Source organism: Pecten maximus, chromosome 10, assembly GCF_902652985.1.
Source record: "Pecten maximus chromosome 10, xPecMax1.1, whole genome shotgun sequence".
NCBI lineage: Eukaryota > Metazoa > Mollusca > Bivalvia > Pectinida > Pectinidae > Pecten > Pecten maximus.
The window spans coordinates 34,812,530-34,839,477 of NC_047024.1; the positions used below are offsets into that span (position 1 = coordinate 34,812,530).

General features: G+C 37.8%; 2 protein-coding genes across 2 annotated transcripts; both read left to right on the plus strand.

Moving 5' to 3' along the window:
* The first annotated feature begins 8,230 nt into the window (after positions 1-8,230).
* LOC117336647 (S-antigen protein-like) lies at positions 8,231-9,496 on the plus strand. The gene has a single exon (XM_033897258.1). It carries the CDS (start codon positions 8,231-8,233, stop codon positions 9,494-9,496), a length of 1,266 nt encoding a protein of 421 aa, XP_033753149.1.
* A 6,147-nt stretch (positions 9,497-15,643) lies between these two features.
* On the plus strand, positions 15,644-23,265 carry LOC117335404 (transmembrane protein 237-like). Its single transcript, XM_033895368.1, has 5 exons — positions 15,644-16,011; positions 18,215-18,521; positions 18,902-19,217; positions 19,518-19,701; positions 22,739-23,265. The coding sequence occupies exons 1-5, from the start codon at positions 15,679-15,681 to the stop codon at positions 22,919-22,921; spliced, it is 1,323 nt and encodes a 440-aa protein (XP_033751259.1). The 5' UTR covers positions 15,644-15,678; the 3' UTR covers positions 22,922-23,265.
* Positions 23,266-26,948: the final 3,683 nt, after the last annotated feature.

Genomic DNA, 26,948 nt, shown 5'->3' on the forward strand with positions numbered 1-26,948 from the left:
CAGGACGCTTGCCTTCCACACTTAAAAAATAACTTCGCTTGTATGATAGTAAAACGAAAATGTACAACGAAAGAGGCAACTTTTAATTAGTGTGTGCCCTTTTATACGACTAGTTGGTCGGCTGAGGAGACTGTTGTTTGATGGTTTTAATTAGATTGAGTCGAAGTAGAATTTTTTTTTTAAACTCGTATTAATCTTCCTGAAAATATAATCAGACGGTTTTGCTTATTTGCATTAGACTAATTTTGCTATTGATCTGATCTATCAAAGCCTTGGTGGATAAGTATCATGTCGAGATCCACTTTTAATTTAAGTTAATCCGACTAAAATATAAAATAATCACAAACATCAGTAAGGTATCTTTAATAGAATCTTATCAATGCATGTTGTTCTTGTTGATATAAAAGGTGTAGGAGCTATTATTTTTTCTACAAATACTAACGAGATACAAACGCCTGTGATTTAACCAGATGACATTATCTATAATTCCGAAATAATCATTCTCCTAGACTACATAGAACAATATAATAGCATGTACATGTACTGGGTTGAGAGACATAACTGAAAATAAAAACCACCACAACATCCCCGCCGTGACAGACCGTGTGTGGTACTACATAGTAAAGCTCCGCCAAGTCCTCATGAATTATAAATGAAAGTATTTCATTTTGCAGGAGACCGTGTCGTAAAAAGACGGCATTATTAGAAATATTCATAACATTTAAACGCAAATATCGATTTTTATCAAGTCTCTTATCCACACGGACTTCCTGGAAATTACTGGGTTCCGGAACCGTGTTTGGTCTAACGTATCAAAACATCACACGTACGCTACATCGCAAGATAAAAAATTAACAAGACGGAACCTGGAAAAAATTCATATTATATGGTGATAAATTGATATCAGCAAACGAAGTATTCAAATCAGTAAAAAAAATAATTCTAAGAATTTGTTCATTCGGACACAGTAAATATTTTCCTATTTTATATGGTAATTATTTCTACAGCTCCAGGACATGCCCTTTTATTAATAGTTACAGAACATTAATTTGCCGCAATAATATCATGTGTTCATGCATGACCCGTTACTTTTCACCGTCATGATATTTGTTGTTGATTATATCCTATATACATTTATACTAAAGCGTTTTATATCATTCAATGTACATATTGAATGAAATGCTTGTTTTTAGAGTTTTCTCTATAGATATTCATTTAAATACATGTATATTTCTGCGCTAAAATGGAGTTTGATCTGATTAGTCATTTCACAAAATCTTTCAAAAAATGACAGTCCGACACTTTTCATGCACATTAATTAATACTGGTATACTGACATAAGTCAAAGTCTGCACCACGGCTTATCTAAAAAAATGACTGTCCACTAGCTGTGATTACTGTGAAGAACTGATAAAATTAACCGAATTGTCCTTTCAGATGACGGATTAACAACAACAGAGTTGTCTCCCTTATACGAATCATCGGCATTATGTTAAATACTTTGATATTCATTATTTGACGGTGATAAAAAATCTCTCTTAAATAGGATAACTATAGAATTCTCATGTTCTTGAATTTAGTGATACAATGTATAAGTGATACAATGTATTAGTGATACAATGTATTAGTGATACAATGTATTTGTGATACAATGTATAAGTGATACAGTGTATTAGTGATACAATGTTAGATGGGAGGTAACTCGTAAGTGTCGGTTGCCCTAACCAAGCCAAGGAGCACGTCAACAATGAGACGAGAGGGAACCCACACTGAAGTACAAATGCCGAGTAACACTTTAGACGAGTGGGAACCCACGCTGAAATACCACTGCCTAGTAACCCTTTAGACGAGAGGGAACCCACACTGAAGTACCACTGCCTAGTAACCCTTTAGACGAGAGGTGACCCACACTGAAGTACCACTGCCTAGTAACCCTTTAGATGAGTGGAAACCCACACTGAAGTACCACTGTCTAGTAACCCGTTAGACGAGTGGAAACCCACACTGAAGTACCACTGCCTAGTAACCCTTTAGACGAGAGGTGACCCACACTGAAGTACCACTGCCTAGTAACCCTTTAGACGAGAGGTGACCCACACTGAAGTACAACTGCCGAGTAACACTTTAGACGAGAGGGAACCCACACTGAAGTACCACTGCCTAGTAACCCTTTAGACGAGTGGGAACCCACACTGAAGTACCACTGCCGAGTAACCCGTTAGACGAGCGAGAACCCTCACTTAAGTACCACTGCCATGTAACACTTTAGACGAGCGAGAACCCACACTGAAGTACCACTGCTGAGTAACCCTTAAAGGGTTTTAGACACAAAAAGGTTAAAGTTGTCTATAGGTTGGTTTTCTGAAAAGCCAGTCAAATTACCCTCGCACTCCTGGGGTTGTGTATATACACACTGAGATACAGGGCACAGCATGGGCCCATCTGGACAACTGACCTATATGCAAAATTTCATTCTGATAACGAGGTCGGTCAGCCTCCTACGTTACAGGTTCACTGCTGCCGAGATGATAGTATAACTAACGTTATAAACACCCAAATGTGTGTCGCATTAAATCACTATTTACACACTATATACCAAAGATTTTGTGATGTGGGAATACTTTACATTAATATATTACAACAGTGAATTGGTCACATGTACTCCAGTGATGATCCCGTTCATTAAACATCTGTATTAAATTCAACTAATGGACAAAGGCATCCACTCTTACATGATTTATAATTCAATAAGCTAATTTGTCAGATTTGTTACAGGGAAACAGAGAAATAATCATTAAAAATGAATATATTCTAATTAAAATCTTATAAAAAAAATCTTTCCTTTAGTTTATTTGCTAGTGATAAATATTTTCCTAAATTGTTAAGTTCTTTTATATTTTCTACTTTGAGTAACTGAATACGTTTAAACATACTATAGTATTTAAAATATGTTTTAATCAAATCAATACGAATTTCTGCGTAACATTTTCACCACATCAAATACATTTCCTTCATAACCTTCATAAAACATTCTTTAAGGAAATTGTCAAAAAAGGACGTTGTTTGAATACATTACTGTAAAATTGACCAGAACAGTAACTGATTTCTTCAAACATTTCCCCAAGACTGACAGTTCAAAGTTACTGATTTAAATAAAGAATTCCAAGGATCTTTAGTTTCCAACATGTCATCATAACATGATTTGAGTAAAAAATTATCTGGACGCTTTAATTTCAACCAATATTTAAAAATTCTTGATTTAATATATACAAAGGAAATCCTCCAAGTTCAATGTACAAAAAACTCATGTATCGTCTTAGATGAGAAAAATCAGTTCTGTGATTACATACTATCTAATTAAATTACATCAGGATGAGACAACTGTATTTCAAACTACTGCATTTTTATCAAATCTTTATCTTGCAAAATTAAGAAATGGATATTTTTATGTTAATATTACGTCAGGAAAGGATAAAACATGTTCTTAAAAGTGTACAAAATCTTATCAAATTATGTCAAAAATAAAATGGTTAACAAGGCTAGGAAAATTAATCACCGTAAAAAGACTGCACAAGTGAGATCATTTTGTCACCTCACTGTATAGTAGACCAGAGATGTATATATCACATATGTGATATTTACATCTCTGAGTAGACCTCAGGGGTCGACATTAACTTTTTTCTGCACTTGTCCCTTCAGTGATAAGATAAATTCACTTGTCCGAATGAAATAATCACTTGTCCTACATGTGTTTCTACTTTCCATCTGTTATGTGTAAACAGCGAGATGATTTATTATAAAGCAGAGGTAAGCACTGCAAGCCATAATTTCGACTCATAATAATTACTAACAACAATAAAACAGCAAGAAAGTATTATCACAAGTTATTTAAGTTTTACTAAACCATCCTTTTTTTTTACCTAAAAGCAGATGAATGAAGTACTTTAAATTAATTAACTTTCATGAAGAACTGTTCGACTAAACTATAAACAAACTTACTACTGTGAAAACATTAAAACATGTCACCGTTTTCTAGGGCACGGCAGTCTGCTTCATCTGTAGCCTCCTTAATTATATCAAAACTGATTCATTTTTATTACGATTCCAGCAGACGGTATCTGTCGTAGTATCAATGCTCTCACATGTACAGCATTCGCATGCGTTTCAAACATACTAGTGATACCGATTACATGTTTTCGAGAGCCCTCGGAAGTCTACGATGATTTCTATGTAGTTCCGAATGAAGCTTTAATAAGCATGATCAACTCACTTCCGTTCGATGGTTAACACAATTTAAAGGAGTTTTTACTCATTTTACAGTGAGTATTGAATCAGTTTTGACTTCAGAATATAACATAAATAAAACACAATGGCAGATTTGTTACTTGTCCCGTCGGACAAGTACTTTAATGATTTCACTTGTCCGACATCAATTTCGTCTGGTACCGGACAATCGGACAAGCGTTAATGTCGACCCCTGTTGGTACATGACCCAAGTACTATCAAAGTTTTCAATACTAAATAATAAAATATTATCAATCATCAAACATGACAGTGGGTTTTTTTTTTTTTTTTTCATTTGACTTGAGACTTTTGCTATAGCATTTGTCTAATAAACAAGAAATATCTCTAAAAAAAAAAGATAAAAGGCATAGTTTTAATGCTGGTTTTTATACTGTAAAACTGCTGGTGAAATAAATCAACGAATCGCTGATCTAGTGGTGGGTGCAGATGAGCTCTATAAGGCCTATAGGTATACAAGATATATAACATTAAACAACTACAGATGTGTACAGGAGAGTGTTACATACATGTACATGAAAACTGTTCAATATAAAATTATCTACACTAATAAATTTTGTCTTTTGCAAGCCAAATATAGATATTACATGTAACCTAAATTTGACAACTCTCTAACATTATTAACAGATAATAGTTGGATTAATTTAAAAACAGAATGTCTTTTGTAGTAATATTGTTTTATACATTTTACCCTCAGACCTGTATATAATGGACATATCAAAAAAAATGAAACTCGCCCTCGATGTCACCCAAATCACAATTGTTACAGGTTCTATTCTTTGGGTAATATTATTATGTCTACCTATTTCTATATTTAATTTGTGTGAGGATGCTCCACATACATTTATATTTAGTTTCTATAGGTTTAAAACTGTACACAGTGGCTATCTATCAGATATCGATATATAATCTACCTTTCGAAGAACTAGACATCTGTTAACATGTTTTGTTTTGTAACATCGGTCAATCTCTGCTCAATGCTTTTAAAAACATAGTCTACTGGTGAATTAGAATAAAACATATACTCAATACCTAAAGAGGCTAATTCGTTCTTAATGTCGCATATCCACACGTCATTCTCATTTACCAATTCATCAAGACATGTTTTCATTACCAGATTATCCGACTGTTTCACCAATATTTGAACACTCTTAATTTTCTCATAATAGTTAATGGTAATCTACCCAATTCACAGTAAACAGTCATTGCAAGTTGATTTAGGCACCTTATTAAGTTAAGTATTTTTTTTTACAGAATTTCTAAGGTACGCTTTTGACATCTGGTGCTTTATGAAATCCCCATATTTCCGATGCATAACGTAAAATACTATTTACATACGAATCAAAAATAAAACAATAATTTTCTACATTCAAGCAATGATTTCTAAGAGAAGTTGTCAGAGAAAATAAAGCTTTTCTGCCTTGTTCTGCAAAATGTTTTTTGTGTTTTGTAAAACTTCCCATTGTAGTTGAACAGCATACCCAATAATTTAAAACTGTCAACAATTTCTATATTGTCATTATTATTCATTATTATATTTCCATGGCTCATTATTTTTTATTTGTCCACAATTTCTAAACACCATGATTTTAGTTATATCAACATTGACCTCCAGATTCCATTTTATGGTATATGCATATACAGAATCCAACATAATTTGTAAATCTTCTGGGCAGTTAACAAATATATCCAAACATAATTTGTAAATCTTCTGGGCAGTTAACAAATAAAGCCATGTCGTCGGTATGTATACATTAGCAAGAAAAGATTAAGCATCTGTAATTCAATATTTGGACAGTTGTCATTAATAAAGTGTATTTAGATACAAAGAAAATAACACAGGTGATTATATTTCCCCTTGTAAGAGTCCGGTATAATTAGGGAAGCACTGACTGAAGTCAGTATCACTATTGAAAATATAAGAATCGTCGTCAGTATATTTCTCTATAACATCTAAATTTAGATCATCGTCTAATGGCAGAAAATCGGACGACATTTTCCATGTGTTTCTATATGAATCTTTAACGGAAAAATGGTGCTTTTTTCGGTTAGACACTACTTAAATATCGTTGTTCACATCTTCCGATATACATTACAGTGCATAGGTATAACTATCGCCAGTGTGAAGTTATCTCGGCAAAACGCGGCGACACATGTGCACAGACAGTCGTCGCCATCTCTTGGCACGGCACATGTCACTAATATAAACAACTCCGATATCCACCTATTGCGCAGCCGCAGCGCTTGGTCTCGCTAGATCTCATGCTAAATATACCTCCGGTTATGAGAACAATAGGTGAGGTCGTGACTATGCGAGAAAAGCGGTTTTTGCGAGTCCCTAGTATATAGGTCTCTGATATAATATATATTTTTTTTATTGCGTGTTCAAATCTTTGGAAGTAATAAATGCATATATTGCCTAACTCGAAATTAATCATTAATATTTCGGAGGTTATATAAATATATATATCGGGTAAATGATGTGTTCATACTTCTGGAGTCAAGATATACCGTAAATAATGAACATTTCTTTGCGAACTTCTGTAGTTAACATTCATATATCACCTAACTTGATTGCATTTTTGTTTGGTATATTATACAAATATATTTATATAGATATATGTTTTTTTTTTTTTTTTTTTTTTTGCTTTTACAACTTACTAACTCTAAATTATTTTATTAACTACTATGATAGATGTTATATATAACAATCATGTTACTGATGAAATGCGTAATTCTGGAGACAAGATATACCGTAAATTATTAAATATTTCATTCATTACTTATTTAGTTAATATTTATATATCGCTTAACTTGAATTTCATAGTTAACATCTTTGGTATATTATACATAAATATATATAATATATTTTAATCTTTTCTATTACGTGTTCAAATCTTTGGAAGTAATAAATATATATATATTGCCGAACTCGAAATTAATCATTAATTACTTTGGTATCGTGTTTCTTATAACTTTCGTAGGTTAATTAAATATATATATCAGGTAAATGATGAATTACGTATTTCGGGAGTCAAGACATACCGTAAATTAGGAACATTTCTTTGCGTACTTCTGAAGTTGATATTTATATATCGCCTAACTTGATATTTCGGGCAAACTGCTTTTGTATATTATATATAAATATATATAATATATTTTAATCTTTTTTATTACGTGTTCAAATCTTTGGAAGTAATAAATATATATACACTGTATATCGCCTAACTCGAAATTAATTATTAATTACTTTGGTAGATGCTATATATATCATGTTACTTATAACTTTCGTCGGTTATATAAATATATATATATATATCAGGTAAATGATGAATTACGTATTTCGGTAGTCAAGATTAAATGATGAACATTTCTTTGCGTACTTCTGTAGTTAATATTTATATATCGCCTTATGAGCACCCACAACATCATCATTCCGACTAGATCAGACAATGAAGCCTTCAAGACAGAGACCGATTTTATTTCGGAGACTATTCTTAAGAGATTCCATCCAGTGACTTTAGGGGAACATGTTCCAGCCAAAATCGGCGCCGATGGAAACTGTTTGTATAGAGCGATATCTTTAGGGTTGACTGGGACACAAGACTATCATTTGATAATTCGACTGAAAACTGCCGTAGAACTTATACTAAATAAACACCATTATAGTGCAACTAGTCGCCATACCCCTGAACCATTGAATGACGTTAGAGTTGTAACTTCCGACTACCCAAAATTAGTTAATGACGTTTGTACAATAGGAGCTTACTCAGAGCTTACACACATGTACGCTGCTAGTGCTGCACTGAACAAGACATTCAGATCATATTACCCATCGACGATGACGAACTTCTTTCATACTCAACCTTATAATAGAACCATAGCTGGATGGAATTGTAGGGACTCTCGTTCGACAGACGTAACGATCATGTGGACACAGCTCCGTGTACCGAACAAGCACACGGACTTTAGACCTAATCATTTTGTTGCATTACTTCCATTGGCAGAGTCTGACAAAGTTGTAGACCTGAGAGATGGGGTTGACATAGATATGAGAGACGGGGATGACAAACATGAGAGAGACAGGGATGACAAACATGAGAGAGACAGGGATGACAAACATGAGAGAGATGGGGATGACAAACATGAGAGAGACAGGGATGACAAACATGAGAGAGATGGGGATGACAAACATGAGAGAGGCAGGGATGACAAACATGAGAGAGGCAGGGATGACAAACATGAGAGAGATGGGGATGACAAACATGAGAGAGGCAGGGATGACAAACATGAGAGAGGCAGGGATGACAAACATGAGAGAGACGGGGATGACAAACATGAGAGAGACAGGGATGACAAACATGAGAGAGACAGGGATGACAAACATGAGAGAGACGGGGATGACAAACATGAGAGAGGCAGGGATGACAAACATGAGAGAGGCAGGGATGACAAACATGAGAGAGACAGGGATGACAAACATGAGAGAGGCAGGGATGACAAACATGAGAGAGACAGGGATGACAAACATGAGAGAGATGGGGATGACAAACATGAGAGAGACAGGGATGACAAACATGAGAGAGGCAGGGATGACAAACATGAGAGAGACAGGGATGACAAACATGAGAGAGGCAGGGATGACAAACATGAGAGAGGCAGGGATGACAAACATGAGAGAGACAGGGATGACAAACATGAGAGAGACAGGGATGACAAACATGAGAGAGGCAGGGATGACAAACATGAGAGAGGCAGGGATGACAAACATGAGAGAGACAGGGATGACAAACATGAGAGAGGCAGGGATGACAAACATGAGAGAGACAGGGATGACAAACATGAGAGAGGCGGGGATGACAAACATGAGAGAGACAGGGATGACAAACATGAGAGAGATGGGGATGACAAACATGAGAGAGACAGGGATGACAAACATGAGAGAGGCAGGGATGACAAACATGAGAGAGACAGGGATGACAAACATGAGAGAGGCAGGGATGACAAACATGAGAGAGGCAGGGATGACAAACATGAGAGAGACAGGGATGACAAACATGAGAGAGACAGGGATGACAAACATGAGAGAGGCAGGGATGACAAACATGAGAGAGGCAGGGATGACAAACATGAGAGAGACAGGGATGACAAACATGAGAGAGGCAGGGATGACAAACATGAGAGATGGGGATGACAAACATGAGAGAGATGGGGATGACAAACATGAGAGAGACAGGGATGACAAACATGAGAGAGACAGGGATGACAAACATGAGAGAGACAGGGATGACAAACATGAGAGAGGCAGGGATGACAAACATGAGAGATGGGGATGACAAACATGAGAGAGATGGGGATGACAAACATGAGAGAGACAGGGATGACAAACATGAGAGAGACAGGGATGACAAACATGAGAGAGACAGGGATGACAAACATGAGAGAGACAGGGATGACAAACATGAGAGAGACAGGGATGACAAACATGAGAGAGATGGGGATGACAAACATGAGAGAGATGGGGATGACAAACATGAGAGAGACAGGGATGACAAACATGAGAGAGACAGGGATGACAAACATGAGAGAGACAGGGATGACAAACATGAGAGAGGCAGGGATGACAAACATGAGAGATGGGGATGACAAACATGAGAGAGATGGGGATGACAAACATGAGAGAGACAGGGATGACAAACATGAGAGAGACAGGGATGACAAACATGAGAGAGACAGGGATGACAAACATGAGAGAGACAGGGATGACAAACATGGGGATGACAAACATGAGAGAGACAGGGATGACAAACATGAGAGAGACAGGGATGACAAACATGAGAGATGGGGATGACAAACATGAGAGAGACAGGGATGACAAACATGAGAGATGGGGATGACAAACATGAGAGAGGCAGGGATGACAAACATGAGAGAGACAGGGATGACAAACATGAGAGAGGCAGGGATGACAAACATGAGAGAGGCAGGGATGACAAACATGAGAGAGGCAGGGATGACAAACACGAGAGAGGCAGGGATGACAAACATGAGAGAGATGGGGATGACAAACATGAGAGAGACAGGGATGACAAACATGAGAGAGACGGGGATGACAAACATGAGAGAGGCAGGGATGACAAACATGAGAGAGGCAGGGATGACAAACATGAGAGAGACAGGGATGACAAACATGAGAGAGATGGGGATGACAAACATGAGAGAGGCAGGGATGACAAACATGAGAGAGGCAGGGATGACAAACATGAGAGAGATGGGGATGACAAACATGAGAGAGACAGGGATGACAAACATGAGAGAGGCAGGGATGACAAACATGAGAGAGACAGGGATGACAAACATGAGAGAGACAGGGATGACAAACATGAGAGAGATGGGGATGACAAACATGAGAGAGACAGGGATGACAAACATGAGAGAGACAGGGATGACAAACATGAGAGAGACAGGGATGACAAACATGAGAGAGGCAGGGATGACAAACATGAGAGAGATGGGGATGACAAACATGAGAGAGATGGGGATGACAAACATGAGAGAGAAGGGGGAAACGAGCTTAAGAGAGAAGGGGGAGACAACCTTAAGAGAGACAGGGGAGACAAGCATAAGAGAGACGGGGGAGACAAGCTTAAGAGAAAGGGGGGAGACAAGCATAAGAGAGACGGGGGAGACAAGCATAAGAGAGACGGGGGAGACAAGCTTGAGAGAGAGGGGGGAGACAAGCTTGAGAGAGAGGGGGAAGACAAGCAAAAGAGAGAGGGGGGAGACAAGCATAAGAGAGACGGGGGAGACAAGCATAAGAGAGACGGGGGAGACAAGCTTGAGAGAGAGGGGGGAGACAAGCTTGAGAGAGAGGGGAAGACAAGCAAAAGAGAGAGGGGGGAGACAAGCATAAGAGAGACGGGGGAGACAAGCTTGGGAGAGAGGGGGGAGACAAGCATAAGAGAGACGGGGGAGACAAGCATAAGAGAGACGGGGGAGACAAGCATAAGAGAGACGGGGGAGACAAGAATAAGAGAGACGGGGGAGACAAGAATAAGAGAGACGGGGGAGACAAGCATAAGAGAGACGGGGGAGACAAGAATAAGAGAGACGGGGGAGACAAGAATAAGAGAGACGGGGGAGACAAGCATAAGAGAGACGGGGGAGACAAGAATAAAAGAGACGGGGGAGACAAGAATAAGAGAGACGGGGGAGACAAGCTTGAGAGAGAGGGGGGAGACAAGCATAAGAGAGACGGGGGAGACAAGCTTGGGAGAGAGGGGGGAGACAAGCATAAGAGAGAGGGGGGAGACAAGCATAAGAGAGACGGGGGAGACAAGCATAAGAGAGACGGGGGGAGACAAGCATAAGAGAGACGGGGGAGACCAGCATAAGAGAGACGAGGGAGACACACTCAAGGGAGACAGGGAAGACGAACTTAAGAGAGACGGGGGGGACAAACTTCAGAGAGACGGGGGAGACAAACTTCAGAGAGTCGGGGGAGAAACAGAGAGCGATGAGTGGATTGACTTAAGTGACAATAACTGTGGGTTAGATAGATTTGAACAACACAGGCGAACAGACTTATTTGACAGTGAGGAATGGGAGGACTTCGAAGATGGGAGGGACGACGAGGTCGACATAAAAGATATTGACGATGGGGAAGATGACAAAAAGGCTAGCGAAGTTGACGGTGACCACGAAGCAGACGTAGATTATAGAGCAGGAGGTCGATTAGATGACGGTACATTCCTCGACACCCCGACAGTAGTTAATTTACTGTTGACTTCGACCGATTATGTAGACACTATCCCATTAGGAACGAAAAACAATGTTTATTTCATATTGGACAACGAGAAGAAACTTAAAAAGCGGACAAAAAACATGACAATTGCATTTTCTGATGACTGCGGGGTTTGGGATTCGAAGTCTGGGTGTTCACCAAAAACGACTTATTTGATTATTGATGACGGACGTAATCTAAAGAAACTCTTTACGAGAACGATTGACGGACAGAGGACTTTCTGTAATGAACTTATAGTGAAAGGAAAACGGACATATATCACAATTGACCCCCAACCTCGCCCTGACGATTTAATCGAGGTACAGAGACAATACAGAACTTTGAAAATAGACAGTAAGTACAAGAAACGTGTGACTTGGCTAGAAACCGGGGGGAGAATGAACAGTACGCGACGACTAGCTGTTGCTGAATACTGCGGTGACTACCCGGGACTGGCACCCCATGGCAATAGTAAAACAGACGTTACTGGCTACATAAGGACGCCGACTGACGTTATGGACGACATAAATGACATGGTCCTGCACGGTGGATCAAAGCCAAAAAAGATATATGACAAATTAGTACAGACCCACGATGAATTGACTGCTCCAACATCTGTTAGGCAAATTAGAGACGCACGTAGACGACAACAGACACGAGACCGACAAGAACAGACTGGACAGTCTTACGGACGGACAAACATTGTTGACAATATTGTGCAACTACAAAACCTTGTAAAAGACAACCATCCTTTCGTACGTTCGGTAATACACACTTCTGGGAAGACGCCGAGTGTAGTATTATACACGGACGAACAATTGACGGACATAGACCTTTGTTGTACCGGTCAGACAGTTTTAGGATTTGACAAAACGTTTAATCTTTGTGACATGCACGTGACAGCTTCATGTTTCAAGCAACTGACAGTGACGAGACCAGACACCAATGACGCACCTTTATTTTTAGGACCTCTGTACATACATGACAGTAGTGACTACGACAGCTACAGCATTTTTTTCTCTCATCTGAAAACTAAACTGGCCGGAACAGACCAATCTAATTTGGTCATTGGGACCGATGACGAAAGATGAATGGTTAACGCTATCAAAGACATTTTTAACCAATCCACCCACGTGCTATGCACCAGACACTTGCGACAGAATGTCATCGACAGACTGACAAATGACAAAATAGACATACACGACAGGAAGACACTTGTAGACAAACTGTTTGGTGATAACGGCGTAATTGACAGTGACGACTCAATGTGTTTTGACGAAAACTGTGACGAATTTGAGACCCTATGTCAATCGACAGCTCCAAATTTCATGACATATTTTAACAGACGTTTGAAGGACCTTCTACGCACTAAGGTCAGCGAACCAGAGCGACTTGGAAAGATAGACAAACACTGGACTAACAACAACTGTGAAAGTGTCAACCATATTTTGAAGCAGACAGTTGACTGGCGTAGTAAGCCACTGACAGAGTTAGTACAGTTAGTACAAGACCTAGTGACAGTGCAGTACAAAGACCTCCGACGTGCATTATTACACACAGGACAATTCAGACTGGCAGACACTCATAACCATTTCAAAATGAACAGAGAGGTTTGGGTCAAGAAGACTACAGACGAACGCAATAGACATTACAACAGGTTCAGACGTTACATTCACAAAGACAAATTAGAAGTAACGTCTACTGACGGACAGACATTCATTCGTGGACCGCGGATGCACGGAAAGAAACCAGGACAGAGAAAACGCAAAGTAGCGGAAAAAACGACCACGACGAAGCGACAAAAACATGACTAAAGTTAAGAATAGATACTGAATAAAAGACATGAAAGAAGGTGGGGGTATTGGACGTGCGACAAAACCGACAAAGACTATAATATAACCGTCACCACTTCCTTAACATGGGATGCCTAGAAATAGGTCGGGACGGTTGGACTAACATGACAATAATCGTGGACATAGGATGAATGACATGAAAGAAAGTGGGGTATTGGATGTGCGACAAAACCGACAAAGACTATTATATAACCGTCACCACTTCCTTAACATGGGATGCCTAGAAATAGGTCGGGACGGTTTGACTAAAATTCAGGGGCAGGGCAAGTGATAATATATCAGGAAGTAAGAGGAAACAAGACAAACAATGACATTGTTATTATTCTCCATGGCGAATGGTGGAAACTATTTGGCCCAGTTTACATTATAAGTGAATGTTTTGAGTTTACTTTATAAAAAGATATTCAGATAAAGATAAAAATGTGTATAAATTTGCAGTGAAAATTATCAATTAATTATTGATCAATTCAAAAATTAGTAGTAATAAGAAAAAAAAAAAAACAAAAAAAACGGGTCTCCAAGAAAGCAGGGTCCACGATCCCGAGACCTGGGCAATGCGGTTTTAACAACACCAATGTATTATCGTAGCAGATGGCTTTCAGGTTAAAACATATGTGTTTTGTTCTGAAACATTAGAAAAAAAGATGATAGATTATTGTAAACATGAACTGAGAAAATTAGTAAATGATGACTGGGTTGTAATTTTGGAGTATTTTTTAATTTCAATGCATCGGTAAGCCGTCGGATTCTGCCCGATCCTGTAAATCGTCCAGCGTGACCAAGTACAATTATGTGAAAACGTGTCAGTATTTGGTATCACTTTGTTGGAATAAGTTCATAATTTTTTTTCAGTTTGACTAGTTAGTAACAAAATATAAGCATAAGGTCCGATCTTGTGTGTGAGCAGCCCGATTCTGCCCGATCCTGTAAATCGTCTTTTGGTCCAGTGCGCGCATTGCATTTATGTGAAAAATATCAATAATTCATATAATTTTGTTATAATAAGGCAATAATGTTCCAAATATGCTCGTTTGAAATCAAACTAAATACATCACGAATAATTAAAAGGTCCGATCTTGTGTGTGAGCAGCCCGATTCTGCCCGATCCTGTAAATCGTCTTTTGGTCCAGTGCGCGCATTGCATTTATGTGAAAAAATATCAATAATTCATATAATTTTGTTATAATAAGGCAATATTGTTCCAAATATGCTCGTTTGAAATCAAACTAAATACATCACGATTAATAAAAAGGTCCGATCTTGTGTGTGAGCAGCCCGATTCTGCCCGATCCTGTAAATCGTCTTTTGGTCCGGTGCGGGCAGTACGTTGATGTGAAAAAGATTCAATAATTCATAATTTTGTTATAATTATGCAATAATGTTTTAAATATGCCAGTTTAAAACCAAAATAAACATATCACTAATAACTAAAAGGTCCGACCGTGTCCGTAAGCCGCCCGATCCTGTAAATCGTCTTTTGGTCCAGTGCGCGAAGTCAGTTTAGGTGGAAAATACTCAATAATTCGTAAACTTTTGGTAAAATTAAGCCATAACGTTTAAAATTTGATCGTTTAAAATCAAAATAAATGCATTAGCAAAGCATAAACGGTCCGATTCTACTCCGATCCTGCCCGATTCTACTCCTGCCCGATTCTACTCCGATCCTGCCCGATTCTGCCCGATCCTGTAAATCGTCTAACCGGATCACTTAAACGCTTGAAAATATTTACATTGACAACAATGGCCGACACAGACCCGCCAAAGAAACCAAAACGGACAGTAAAGAAGCTTCCCCCTCTGACCGGGGAAACAGAGGAAGGGGCTGAAGTTAAGAAAGTTGTTAAAAAGAAGAAAAAGAAACCACCAGAGGAAACAGCCAATGGAACTACTCCAAAAAGCCCAGGAGGAACACCCAAAAAGAAGAAGAAACCAGCTGCAAAACCTGAAACTGAAAAAGAAGAAAATGGCGACGCGCCTCCTGCCAAACCTACACCCCGAAAGAAGAAAAAGAAACCTGTAGCTAAGACAGAGGGTGAAGAGGGAGACCCTACATCCGCCCGAAGTCAGGGAGAGGTAATCATATTTTTTTTAATCCTACAAAATTGCTGTTTGTAGTGTTTTGTCTTTGTTCAGACATGTTTGTAAACTATAAGTTTAAAGTCATTTCCGGATTTAGATCATCATGTATGCTTTGTTTATTTTATTTTATGTATAATATCAATGTATACTTTGAGTAATTATTTGATGCTATTTTAACTTTAACTTGCATTTATTTTACATTTTTCATATTCATGTAAATTAAATACACCATTGATATTCTCATTTCTGACACTTATGTTGTCAGTACAGTACTAGTGAAATCCATTTGTTCTTCTTCTTCCTAGACAAGGGTCAGACTCAAGGGATTGAGTGCAGTTGACCCTTGGAGGTGGCATATAAGAGAAGTTAAAGTCAAAAACTATTTTTTTCATAATATAAGATAAAATTAGGGTAGATGGCAACTAGCAAGGGCAGACCTGAATGATTTCAGATCTGTCTTGCTTGCTAGTGATTATGGCAGAGAGTTCCAGTTAGTTATGGTCCTAGGAAAGAAAGAATAGTTGTATATTTTTTGTTGGTGAGAATTTGATTGTATCTGTGTGTGTCCCTGAGCTCTCGAGTCATATCGCGCCTGCTGTTGATATAAATAAATTGGTTGATCAATAGCTACAACTTTATTGATAATTTTATGAAGTGTGATCGATTTGCTACACATCAGTGATAAGGACAGATTAATGCCCATTTCAATGACGATAAAATAAATATTTCAAACTCAGATGTTCTTAAAATTATGATATCACAGTGGAGAAGGTTAACCAAATTTGAAGGGAGCTGGGACTGTGTGCTCTTGTATATATAATGTGTAACAAATTAAAATAAAGAGATGAAAAAATGCAATGACAAGATTGGGACTCAAACATGGGGCCTCCAAACTATAGACAGATGCTCTAACATGTAACCATTTAGTTGTACACAGGCATTCAGACTGAGTTTCAGCCCAGTCTATATTTCTGCTACAATTGTATTATTTCAGAAATGAGTGACATTTGAAAATACCATAATGAATATACCCAAACCATAGAAATACTCATTCTGAAGATTGTTGCAATACATATGTATCTGGGTTGGTTAATTAACCCTAGAGTAGAACTGTTGCATCGTTTTATCCTCGGTACCTGCTAGTGCTGAACTGTTTGAGCTCAGACTCTTTTCATTAGTTAATTGAGAGTTGAAATACTTCTTGCAGATATCTTGTTTCTAGGTCTTTGTGCACATTTGAAAAACCTGGAAACATTTATTTTTGTCACCAGAGCATTCAATGATTTTTATCCCAATTGTTGCAACAGGGACGGATCATTACTGTTCTCTTTGGTGTTCCAATTCAAGTAAAAGGATTCAAACAAAACACTTGATCTAGTAGCACACATTAGTGACATGTTAAATGGGAGCGGGATATAGCAGGTTGATGTCCCAGAACCTGTAAGCTTATACATGTATATAGGAGTCAGATGTAACTATCTTTCACCATTTAATTCAAAACTTTCTACTGCCACTTATTAATTATAACACACAATCTTTTAATTTTGCCGGTCATATGATAGAGAAATTAGGCTTGAAGTTTTTCAAAGCAAAGAATATGGTCCTAATATTGGGATCAGGACAGGCAAATGTGTGAAAAACAGCTGATTATTGCTGAAAAGCCATATATCCTGCAAACTTCATAATATACGTATACTATTACTGTTAAAAAGTATCTAATTTGCATTGCTCTCATTTCATTTCACTTATCACCCAATAAAGCAAGAAATACAAGATATCATTGGGTAATTTCATTTACAAGGTAAAATAGATTCATATTCTACAAAATCAATATGTCCAAAAACTCACATGCACCAGCTGATCACTTGTGATGAGGTATGTAAATTTAGTTACTGTCTCTCAGGCATGCTATTAGTCCAAATTATTTTAATATCTTATTGACATTTGTTATTTGACATACAATTTTGTAAGTCTAAATCTGAGATAATTAATTGCAGACTCCAAAATTCTGACTATCAATAAACACCAGAAAGATATCACAAACTTACTGGAACTTCAGAATTATTTGGACTTTCATGCAATATAATCTGTCAATATCCAATGTATGTGTAAATCTGATGGAAGTTCATCATCAGATTTCAAGTCAGGGAAAATGAAGCAAGTTATTAACCATATATTGATTAATTTTGTTAAATAGGATGTTGCAGGAAGTAAAACCAGTCTCATATCTAAGGAACAGACAGGCACACCAAAAAAGAAAGTGAAGAAAAAGGTTAAGAAGACCACTCCTAGGAAACAAGAGGATGAATTCCTAGATTCCACCATGGCAGCTGACCTCACTACCATCCAAGAAGATATTATCTCCCCTCGTGAAAAAGCTGCCGACTCAACTCAGCAGGGAGATGAGGATGAGGATTACGAGGAGCAAGGGCGGCATCCTTACTCCACAGAATCAAACATCCTGAAGAGTCAGCCACTCGATAAGCTTTTCATTGAGACAGATTGTAAGTTATCATTGGTAATACAAGTATCAGTCAATGGTATCAAATAAAAACAACTACGATAAGTTCTGATATGATCCAGCTTTAAACAAGCATTTCTATTGGATGAAAATTTATGCTATCATCCCTGTTTTAACATCACTTTTGATTGGCTCTAGAGAAGAGCTGTGAAGAAATTTCTAAAAGGAAAGAATCCGTTAAAAAAGGCAATATCAAATTTTTGGAGAATGTTTGTCAATTGTGTATGGAACAGGTACTCTTTTTCATTGTTATGTCATAAGTATCAGTCATTAAAACTAGAAACAATAGTTATTGTTCAAAGCAAAGTCTATTAGGAAATGATTTATTAAGTCTAGTCTAATATTAAATATCTTATTTAACAGCTGGATTCAAAGGACAGAACAAGACCAAGCTTGCCAGGAAGTGGGCAGAAGCTGAAGCAATTAAAGCAGATATAGCACCACAAGTCAAACGTACCACCATTGAACTAGCTCTCAGTACCCACAATGCACTAAAGACATTTCTGTTGTTTGTTCATGGGATAACGGCAGGCATTTCAGTTTGGCACATCACCATGACATACATTCTTCTGTTCTTTAACTACATAGACTTTTTGGAACATTACCGAATCTTAGCTCTTCCAGTACAGTGTATGTTCTACATCCTACTGGTGCTGTGTACTGTATCAGCCTGTGACAGGTACAATCTCTACATATTAGGCTTTATAATGCATTACTAGTTCTATTTTATATAGAAGAAAGCGAATCATCATTCACATAAACTGTATAATCATAACAGTTATATTGTCTCACAATTCACATACCAAAGATTCACAAGCTGTTTGTCATAATTTAAAACTAGGAAAACAAGATAAAGTTTCATAGTATTTTCTAGTAAGGTTTGACATCTGTAATAAAGTTCTTAAGTAGGTAATCCTGACAAAATAATTATCTTTATTCTGAGAAGGGAAACCTGATAGAAGTTTTATCTATGTTCTAGGTTTGATGTAGGTAATCCCAACAGAAGATTTTTGCTGGAGTCCCTTACACTACAGACAGGAACCATTTCGGTGCTCATCTACTTTGCTGCCTTGGTGTTGAGCTTGTGCACTGCCAATCTAGAGGACAAAATGAATCTGTACCATACCAACACCACATTTTCCGGTCTGTGGGACGACCCAGTGGTAAGTAATCATGACGTAGGATAGCTTTGGCGGTGTGACGACCTAGTGGTTAGTTATAATGACGTAGGATAGCTTTCGCGGTGTGACAACCCAGTGGTAAGTAATCATGACGTAGGATAGCTTTGGCAGTGTGACGACCCAGTGGTAAGTTATAATGACGTAGGATAGCTTTGTCGGTGTGACGACCCAGTGGTTAGTTATAATGACGTAGGATAGCTTTGGCGGTGTGACGACCCAGTGGTTAGTTATAATGACGTAGGATAGCTTTGGCGGTGTGACGACCTAGTGGTAAGTTATAATGACGTAGGATAGCTTTGGCGGTGTGACGACCCAGTGGTTAGTTATAATGACGTAGGATAGCTGTGGCGGTGTGACGACGTATATAGTTATAATGACGTAGGATAGCTTTGTCGGTGTGACGACCCAGTGGTTAGTTATAATGACGTAGGATAGCTTTGGCGGTGTGACGACCCAGTGGTTAGTTATAATGACGTAGGATAGCTTTGGCGGTGTGACGACCCAGTGGTTAGTTATAATGACGTAGAATAGCTTTGGCGGTGTGACGACCCAGTGGTTAGTTATAATGACGTAGGATAGCTTTGTCTGTGTGACGACCCAGTGGTTAGATATAATGACGTAGGATAGCTTCGTCTGTGTGACGACCCAGTGGTTAGTTATAATGACATAGGATAGCTTTGGCGGTGTGACGACCCAGTGGTTAGTTATAATGACGTAGGATAGCTTTGGCGGTGTGACGACCTAGTGGTTAGTTGTAATGACGTGGGATAACTTCGTCTGTGTGACGACCCAGTAGTTAGTTATAATGACGTAGGATAGCTTTGGCGGTGCGACGACCCAGTGGTAAGATATAATGACGTAGGATAGCTTTGGAGGTGTGACGACCTAGTGTTTAGTTATAATGATGTAGGATAGCTTTTTCTCTTACCGTGGACAGGGATATCCGCAGTTTTACAGGGGCGAGATTTTCTTTTCTCACCCTAGGGAAAAGACAAGCTACACATGCTCTTTTTTTACGTTCTCAACAATTGCATTTAGTCATGTCAACAATACCATGACATCACTGCAACAGTACAATGACGTCACGTCGACAATTTAATCAGATCACGTCAACATTTCCTTGCATTGATGTAACGTCAATATTAGATACATAAGAGGGTCAACAGGGTAAAAGAAAAATAATCATTCACCCCCATGGAAGTGAGACCCTCGGGGTAAGATAATTAATTTGGCAACTTAAGAATCTTCCCCTCGGGTTGAGATTCCCTTGTCTCACCCCCAAGGGAATAAAAGATTCTATGAGTCTTTGTGACGACCAAGTGGTAAGTGATAATAACCTAGGACAACCCAGTCTGTGGTGACCCAGTGGTACGTAACAATAACCTAGGACAACCCAGTCTGTGGTGACCCAGTGGTATATAACAATAACCTAGGACAACCCAGTCAGTGGTGACCCAGTGGTATGTAACAATAACCTAGGACAACCCAGTCTGTGGTGACCCAGTGGTACGTAACAATAACCTAGGACAACCCAGTCTGTGGTGACCCAGTGGTATGTAACAATAACCTAGGACAATCCAGTCTGTAATGACCCAGTGGTATGTAACAATAACCTAGGACAACCCAGTCTGTGGTGACCCAGTGGTACGTAACAATAACCTAGGACAACCCAGTCTGTAGTGACCCAGTGGTATATAACAATAACCTAGGACAACCCAGTCTGTGGTGACCCAGTGGTACGTAACAATAACCTAGGACAACCCAGTCTGTGGTGACCCAGTGGTATATAGAGGATATCTAATAGTGTCTTCAGTAATACCAAATATATTTCACGAGTGGGGCTTATATTTTGATATTTTTCACGAGTGCTGCGCACTCGTGAAAAATATCAAAATATGAGCCACACGAGTGAAATATATTTGGTTTTACTGAAGACACTGTTAGATATTCTGTTTATTACATTTTTTATCAACGAAAACCCTACCCGTATGCTAAATAGGACTAGATTCTACAGCGATAATTTGTAAACAAAAAATGTAGTTTCCCCTATCCAGGTGCTGACATATATGTCGGGCTTTCTGATTGGTCAATTATTTTGGTATTTTCTAATCATTAATTTGATTGGTCAAATCAGCAAAAGTGATATTTGATATTCTTCACTAGTGAAAAATGTCACTTTTATAGAATGAATAATTTTTGATATTTCACTGGTAAAAATGTAATAAATAACAACCTAGGACAACCCAGTCTGTGGTGACCCAGTGGTACGTAACAATAACCTAGGACAACCCAGTCTGTGGTGACCCAGTGGTACGTAACAATAAGCTAGGACAACCCAGTCTGTGGTGACCCAGTGGTACGTAACAATAACCTAGGACAACCCAGTCTGTAGTGACCCAGTGGTACGTAACAATAACCTAGGACAACCCAGTCTGTGGTGACCCAGTGGTACGTAACAATAACCTAGGACAACCCAGTCTGTGGTGACCCAGTGGTACGTAACAATAACCTAGGACAACCCAGTCTGTGGTGACCCAGTGGTAAGTAACAATAACCTAGGACAACCCAGTCTGTGGTGACCCAGTGGTATGTAACAACAACCTAGGACAACCCAGTCTGTGGTGACCCAGTGGTACGTAACAATAACCTAGGACAACCCAGTCTGTGGTGACCCAGTGGTACGTAACAATTACCTGGGACAACCCAGTTTTGAGCGATGTAGTGGTGGTACATAATAATAATATAGGGTTACAACCTAAATTGGGGGGGCGACCCAGTGGATGTTAGGTCTTTAGTTTTTTGCAGCCATGTTAGACTGGGAGATCTGGAATGTTTGACAGCCCTGGTTGGTAACAAAATCAATATTTTTTTATGTGTGTGGTCAACTGGTCATGTTTAACATTCAAAGTCGGCTATAATCTGATGTAATGTATTCTCCATTGATGTATTTCTCCAGGATTGTGAAAACATTCTACATTGATGTAATCTATGTTGATCCATTCTTTGATTCATTTTCCAGGAGTCTACATCAGACATAGACCTTTGGAAGAGTTTGAACACAGCTAGGTGTGTACTAGCCATCTTAGGTTGGTTCATCATTGCTGTCGGGCCCAACACAGACAGACTCTATACTAACCTACGCAAGGCTGACGACAACATTCTCGGCGGAAATTCCATGCAGTTGAAATCAAGTGTGGCATAGTATTGTCAAAAGACACTTAAACACAGTGCCAATTTTTGTATTTCGATAGTGCATCAAATGAATGGCTAGTCCAGCTTTTAAAGAGATGTTTACAGGATACTACCATCAGTGCCTCAACACATATTTGTGTTTCGTACGTCTGTCGGTGTGACACAATCTCCGCAAATGTGAAGTGCGAACATATTCATCGTAACTTATTAAAGGATAATGATCTATCATAATCTTTTTTATACTAAAAGATGTTTTATTTTACATCATGTGATGGCAGTAAATGTAATTCATGTAATGTTGTGTATATAATGCATTTATAGAATATTTATTAATATAAAAATCTTAAATATTACAAAAACTTGTGTTATTTGATTACAGTTTACCGAGTCAAATTTTATTCCTGTTAATATTTGACTTCTATAGCTATTACTTGATTTTGATTAAAGGTAATTTCACAGGATAAATTGGTGTAAACTGCTTAAATGATTCTTCTCATTGATAAGTTGTAAAGGGTACAGGTCTAGTGGAGTACATCTGGAATACCAAGTCATTGTAGCTGGGTTAAATGTTTATCAAAGTTATTAAAATGAATTTGTCCTTGAGCTTCATTTAAGACCAAAAACATACATATAAAATCAAATTATATTCATTTGAAGCAACCTCGTTCCTTTTAATGTGTGTTGGTAAAAAATGCCCCAATTATGTTCAAATCAAAACAAACAAAATCTTTCTTACAAATGAAGCTTTTTAATACTGAAAGATGTTGGAAAAAAATCTGTTTGCAAAGTAGACATGATAAAAGGCATAGAAAACTGTTAATGAAATCTCATCATACAATCGGTCGTACTTCAGAATGACATGATCATTAGGAAGAATATCAAACTTCTTAAATGGTAATGAAGCAAGATAACCTGGACCCGTTAATATTTCATAAAAACAGATTTAAGTCACACATTCCCCTCCTAAACCCTTACAGATAACTAATGAGGAAATATGTCATTTTCATTGAGGTTGTGTAAATGAAAGTCAAAACAATACTGACATCTGACTCAGATTTCTCTCCCAGTCTGCCATCCAGTCCTCTATAGAAGGTGGAAGGCAGAGTAACCAGTAAGTATTAAGTATCAGTTTGAAATGGTTACGCTGTACATGTAAAGAAACAATATCTTAAATGTCTTCTCCTCATTACACTTTTACAAAATGTCTGGCAGTAGATATATATATCACAATTTGTCATCCGTTATTCAGCATTATACTGTTTTTATACAAGGTTTCATGATATCTTGTAGGTACATCATGCTTAGTGACATACTTCACAGGGTTATCCTGCAGTTGCCAGGGAAAAGATCAATCGATCTTACACAGTGATAAAGACAGCTAGCATGCGCTATATGATGATGCTCACAATTATGTAACGTCATCATTTTATGTTGAGTAACCGTACATTCTAAGGAGCATTGTAGATGGCGCAATGAAAAACTTTAAAAAAAAATGGCATTAGCTTGCAAGTATGGGAGAAAAATAATCAAACATGGGTCTATTCTGCAAACAAGGATATCTCAATCCTTGTGCAATAGTTTGGCTGGCCAGCACTTGGCAAGCCTTGTGCTGACTGGCCAAACTCTTACAGTCGTGGTGAGATATCCCTGTCCAGTACATTATTACATTATTTGTAGAGATAAAAAGATTGGTAACATTTTGTCCATAGAGACCCCAAAAAATGTTCAGACAATCATTAATAAAAGTAAAATTGTCCCGAGTCCAATCAAATAATCCCACTAATGGTCAGAACCCTTACTAAATGGCTGAGGATGATAAAGATATTGAGTAAATTAACCAGATGAGAGTAAATAGAGCAAAATCTGACATGAAGCATACTTTTTGAACCATCTAGACATCCCATTCCTGGAGCCAGTATTGTCTGAAACCATCTACACATCCCACTCCTGGAGCCAGCTATGTCTCAAACCATTTTCACATCCTACTCCTGGAGCCAGCTAAATCTACAATCCCACTCCTGGAGCCAGCTATGTCTCAAACCATCTACACATCCCACTCCTGGAGCCAGTTATGTCTCAAACCATCTACACATCCCACTCCTGGAGCCAGTTATGTCTCAAACCATCTACACATCCCACTCCTGGAGCCAGTTATGTCTCAAACCATCTACACATCCAACTCCTGGAGCCAGTTATGTCTCAAACCATCTACACATCCCACTCCTGGAGCCAGTTATGTCTCAAACCATCTACACATCCTACTCTTGTAGCCAGTTATGTCTCAAACCATCTACACATCCAATGTATTTGTATGTGAGGAGTTCATTCATAAAACTATTGTTTCTATTCTAACTTTTTCCCGATGTCCTTGTCAAAAGATATTTCATTATACAGTGAAATAGCATAACATTGTCAGTATGTCAGATATCGATCTTCTTCAATCCTACAGATATATATCTTTGAAAGTCTTTGGAATTTTTCTTTGGTCAAGTTTTAAATAAACTATCTGGTATACATATTCAGATAACAAGCATACTTGTTCCCTACTGTCCCCCAAATGTTCAAAGGGACCATAATTCTGACAATTTAACAGGTAATGGCAAATTGAAATTCGATTTGTAACATGTTAATACAATGATAGCAGACTAAAAGTGCAAGCATTATTAGGTTAACAAATTAAAGCAGTAGTTAGTACAGGTACATGTATAATGATAATTATAGGTGAATGGAACAAAAAAGTAGTATTAATGCATGTTACTGGTCAGGAGCAGAATATATCACATGTACAAGATTGTGGATCATAAAACATTTGTGACATATAAAAACAATTAATGTTTCAAGTAATTCCCATTTCACTTTATAAACCAATATGCAACAAAAATAAAATAGTTACAACTGTAACCAGGACATATACTAGGTCCCTGACAGGTACTCACCTTAAGTTATATAGGACATGTCTGCAGCGCGATCACCATTACAAAATAGTTCCTATCCCCCTTTCATTTGAAAATATTGAATTAGTTTTAGAAAACATCGAAGCTAAAAAACAGACAACCCCAACCAAATGAGGTGAACTTAAAAAGTTGGATACTTTTTATTAAACAAATCTGAAAAATTGAATGTAAAATGAAATGTATAATTTAAAAAAAAAAAGTATTGCTTACCGTCTACCTATGTCATAACTGTTGTAACTAAACACTTTTTTAATATTCGTAAACATCTGTATACCATACTGCTATATGTAAAACCTGTGGATCTTCCCTCCTTAACACTGCAACCTGTTACTGAATACTCATGTAAACTTGCATCTCAATAACACTGTAACAAGCTATACCTATTAAATTTACCAACTTCACAGCACTTTCTACAACAATTTTGTAAATTACTAGTTCAGTAATTAACAGACTATAATACTTAGTATTCTATGAAAAAAAAATTATATACCGGTATACATGTATACATATATGTAAACAAAACAGAATATAAATAAAAATCAAATGCATGATATGATGTAAACTAAAAATAACATTTCTATGATAAGCAGCATTTGTTATCTCTGGTGAATCAGTTCTCACACAATTAAATTGACATGTTCATACAATAAACTAGTCCTTTAGATTATGTACTCTTAAGTACAGCACTTTATATATTGTGAACGTGGAAATTTACACAAGGGGAAAATTTACTCCGAGTCCTTTTGATGGCGAAAATTCCCCCAGCGCATATTATTTTGATATCAATTTGCGTAATTTCGAAGTAGAAACAAAGGCGGATTGATCATGAAAATTACCCCCATGTGTATAGTTTACATATCAAAATCATGAAATCAACCCAACCCCGAAAACAATGTATGACAAATGATGATATGCAAGCAAACAATTGTACTTGAATTGCTATGTCGTCTATCATAATAGAGATATGGAATTCTGTTCAACTGTAAATGCCTCCACATGGTCATTCAACAGTAAAAAACGAAAATTACCAGTTTACAAAAAAAAAAATCATATAAATTTTACAGGAATAAGTGGTATCGTTCA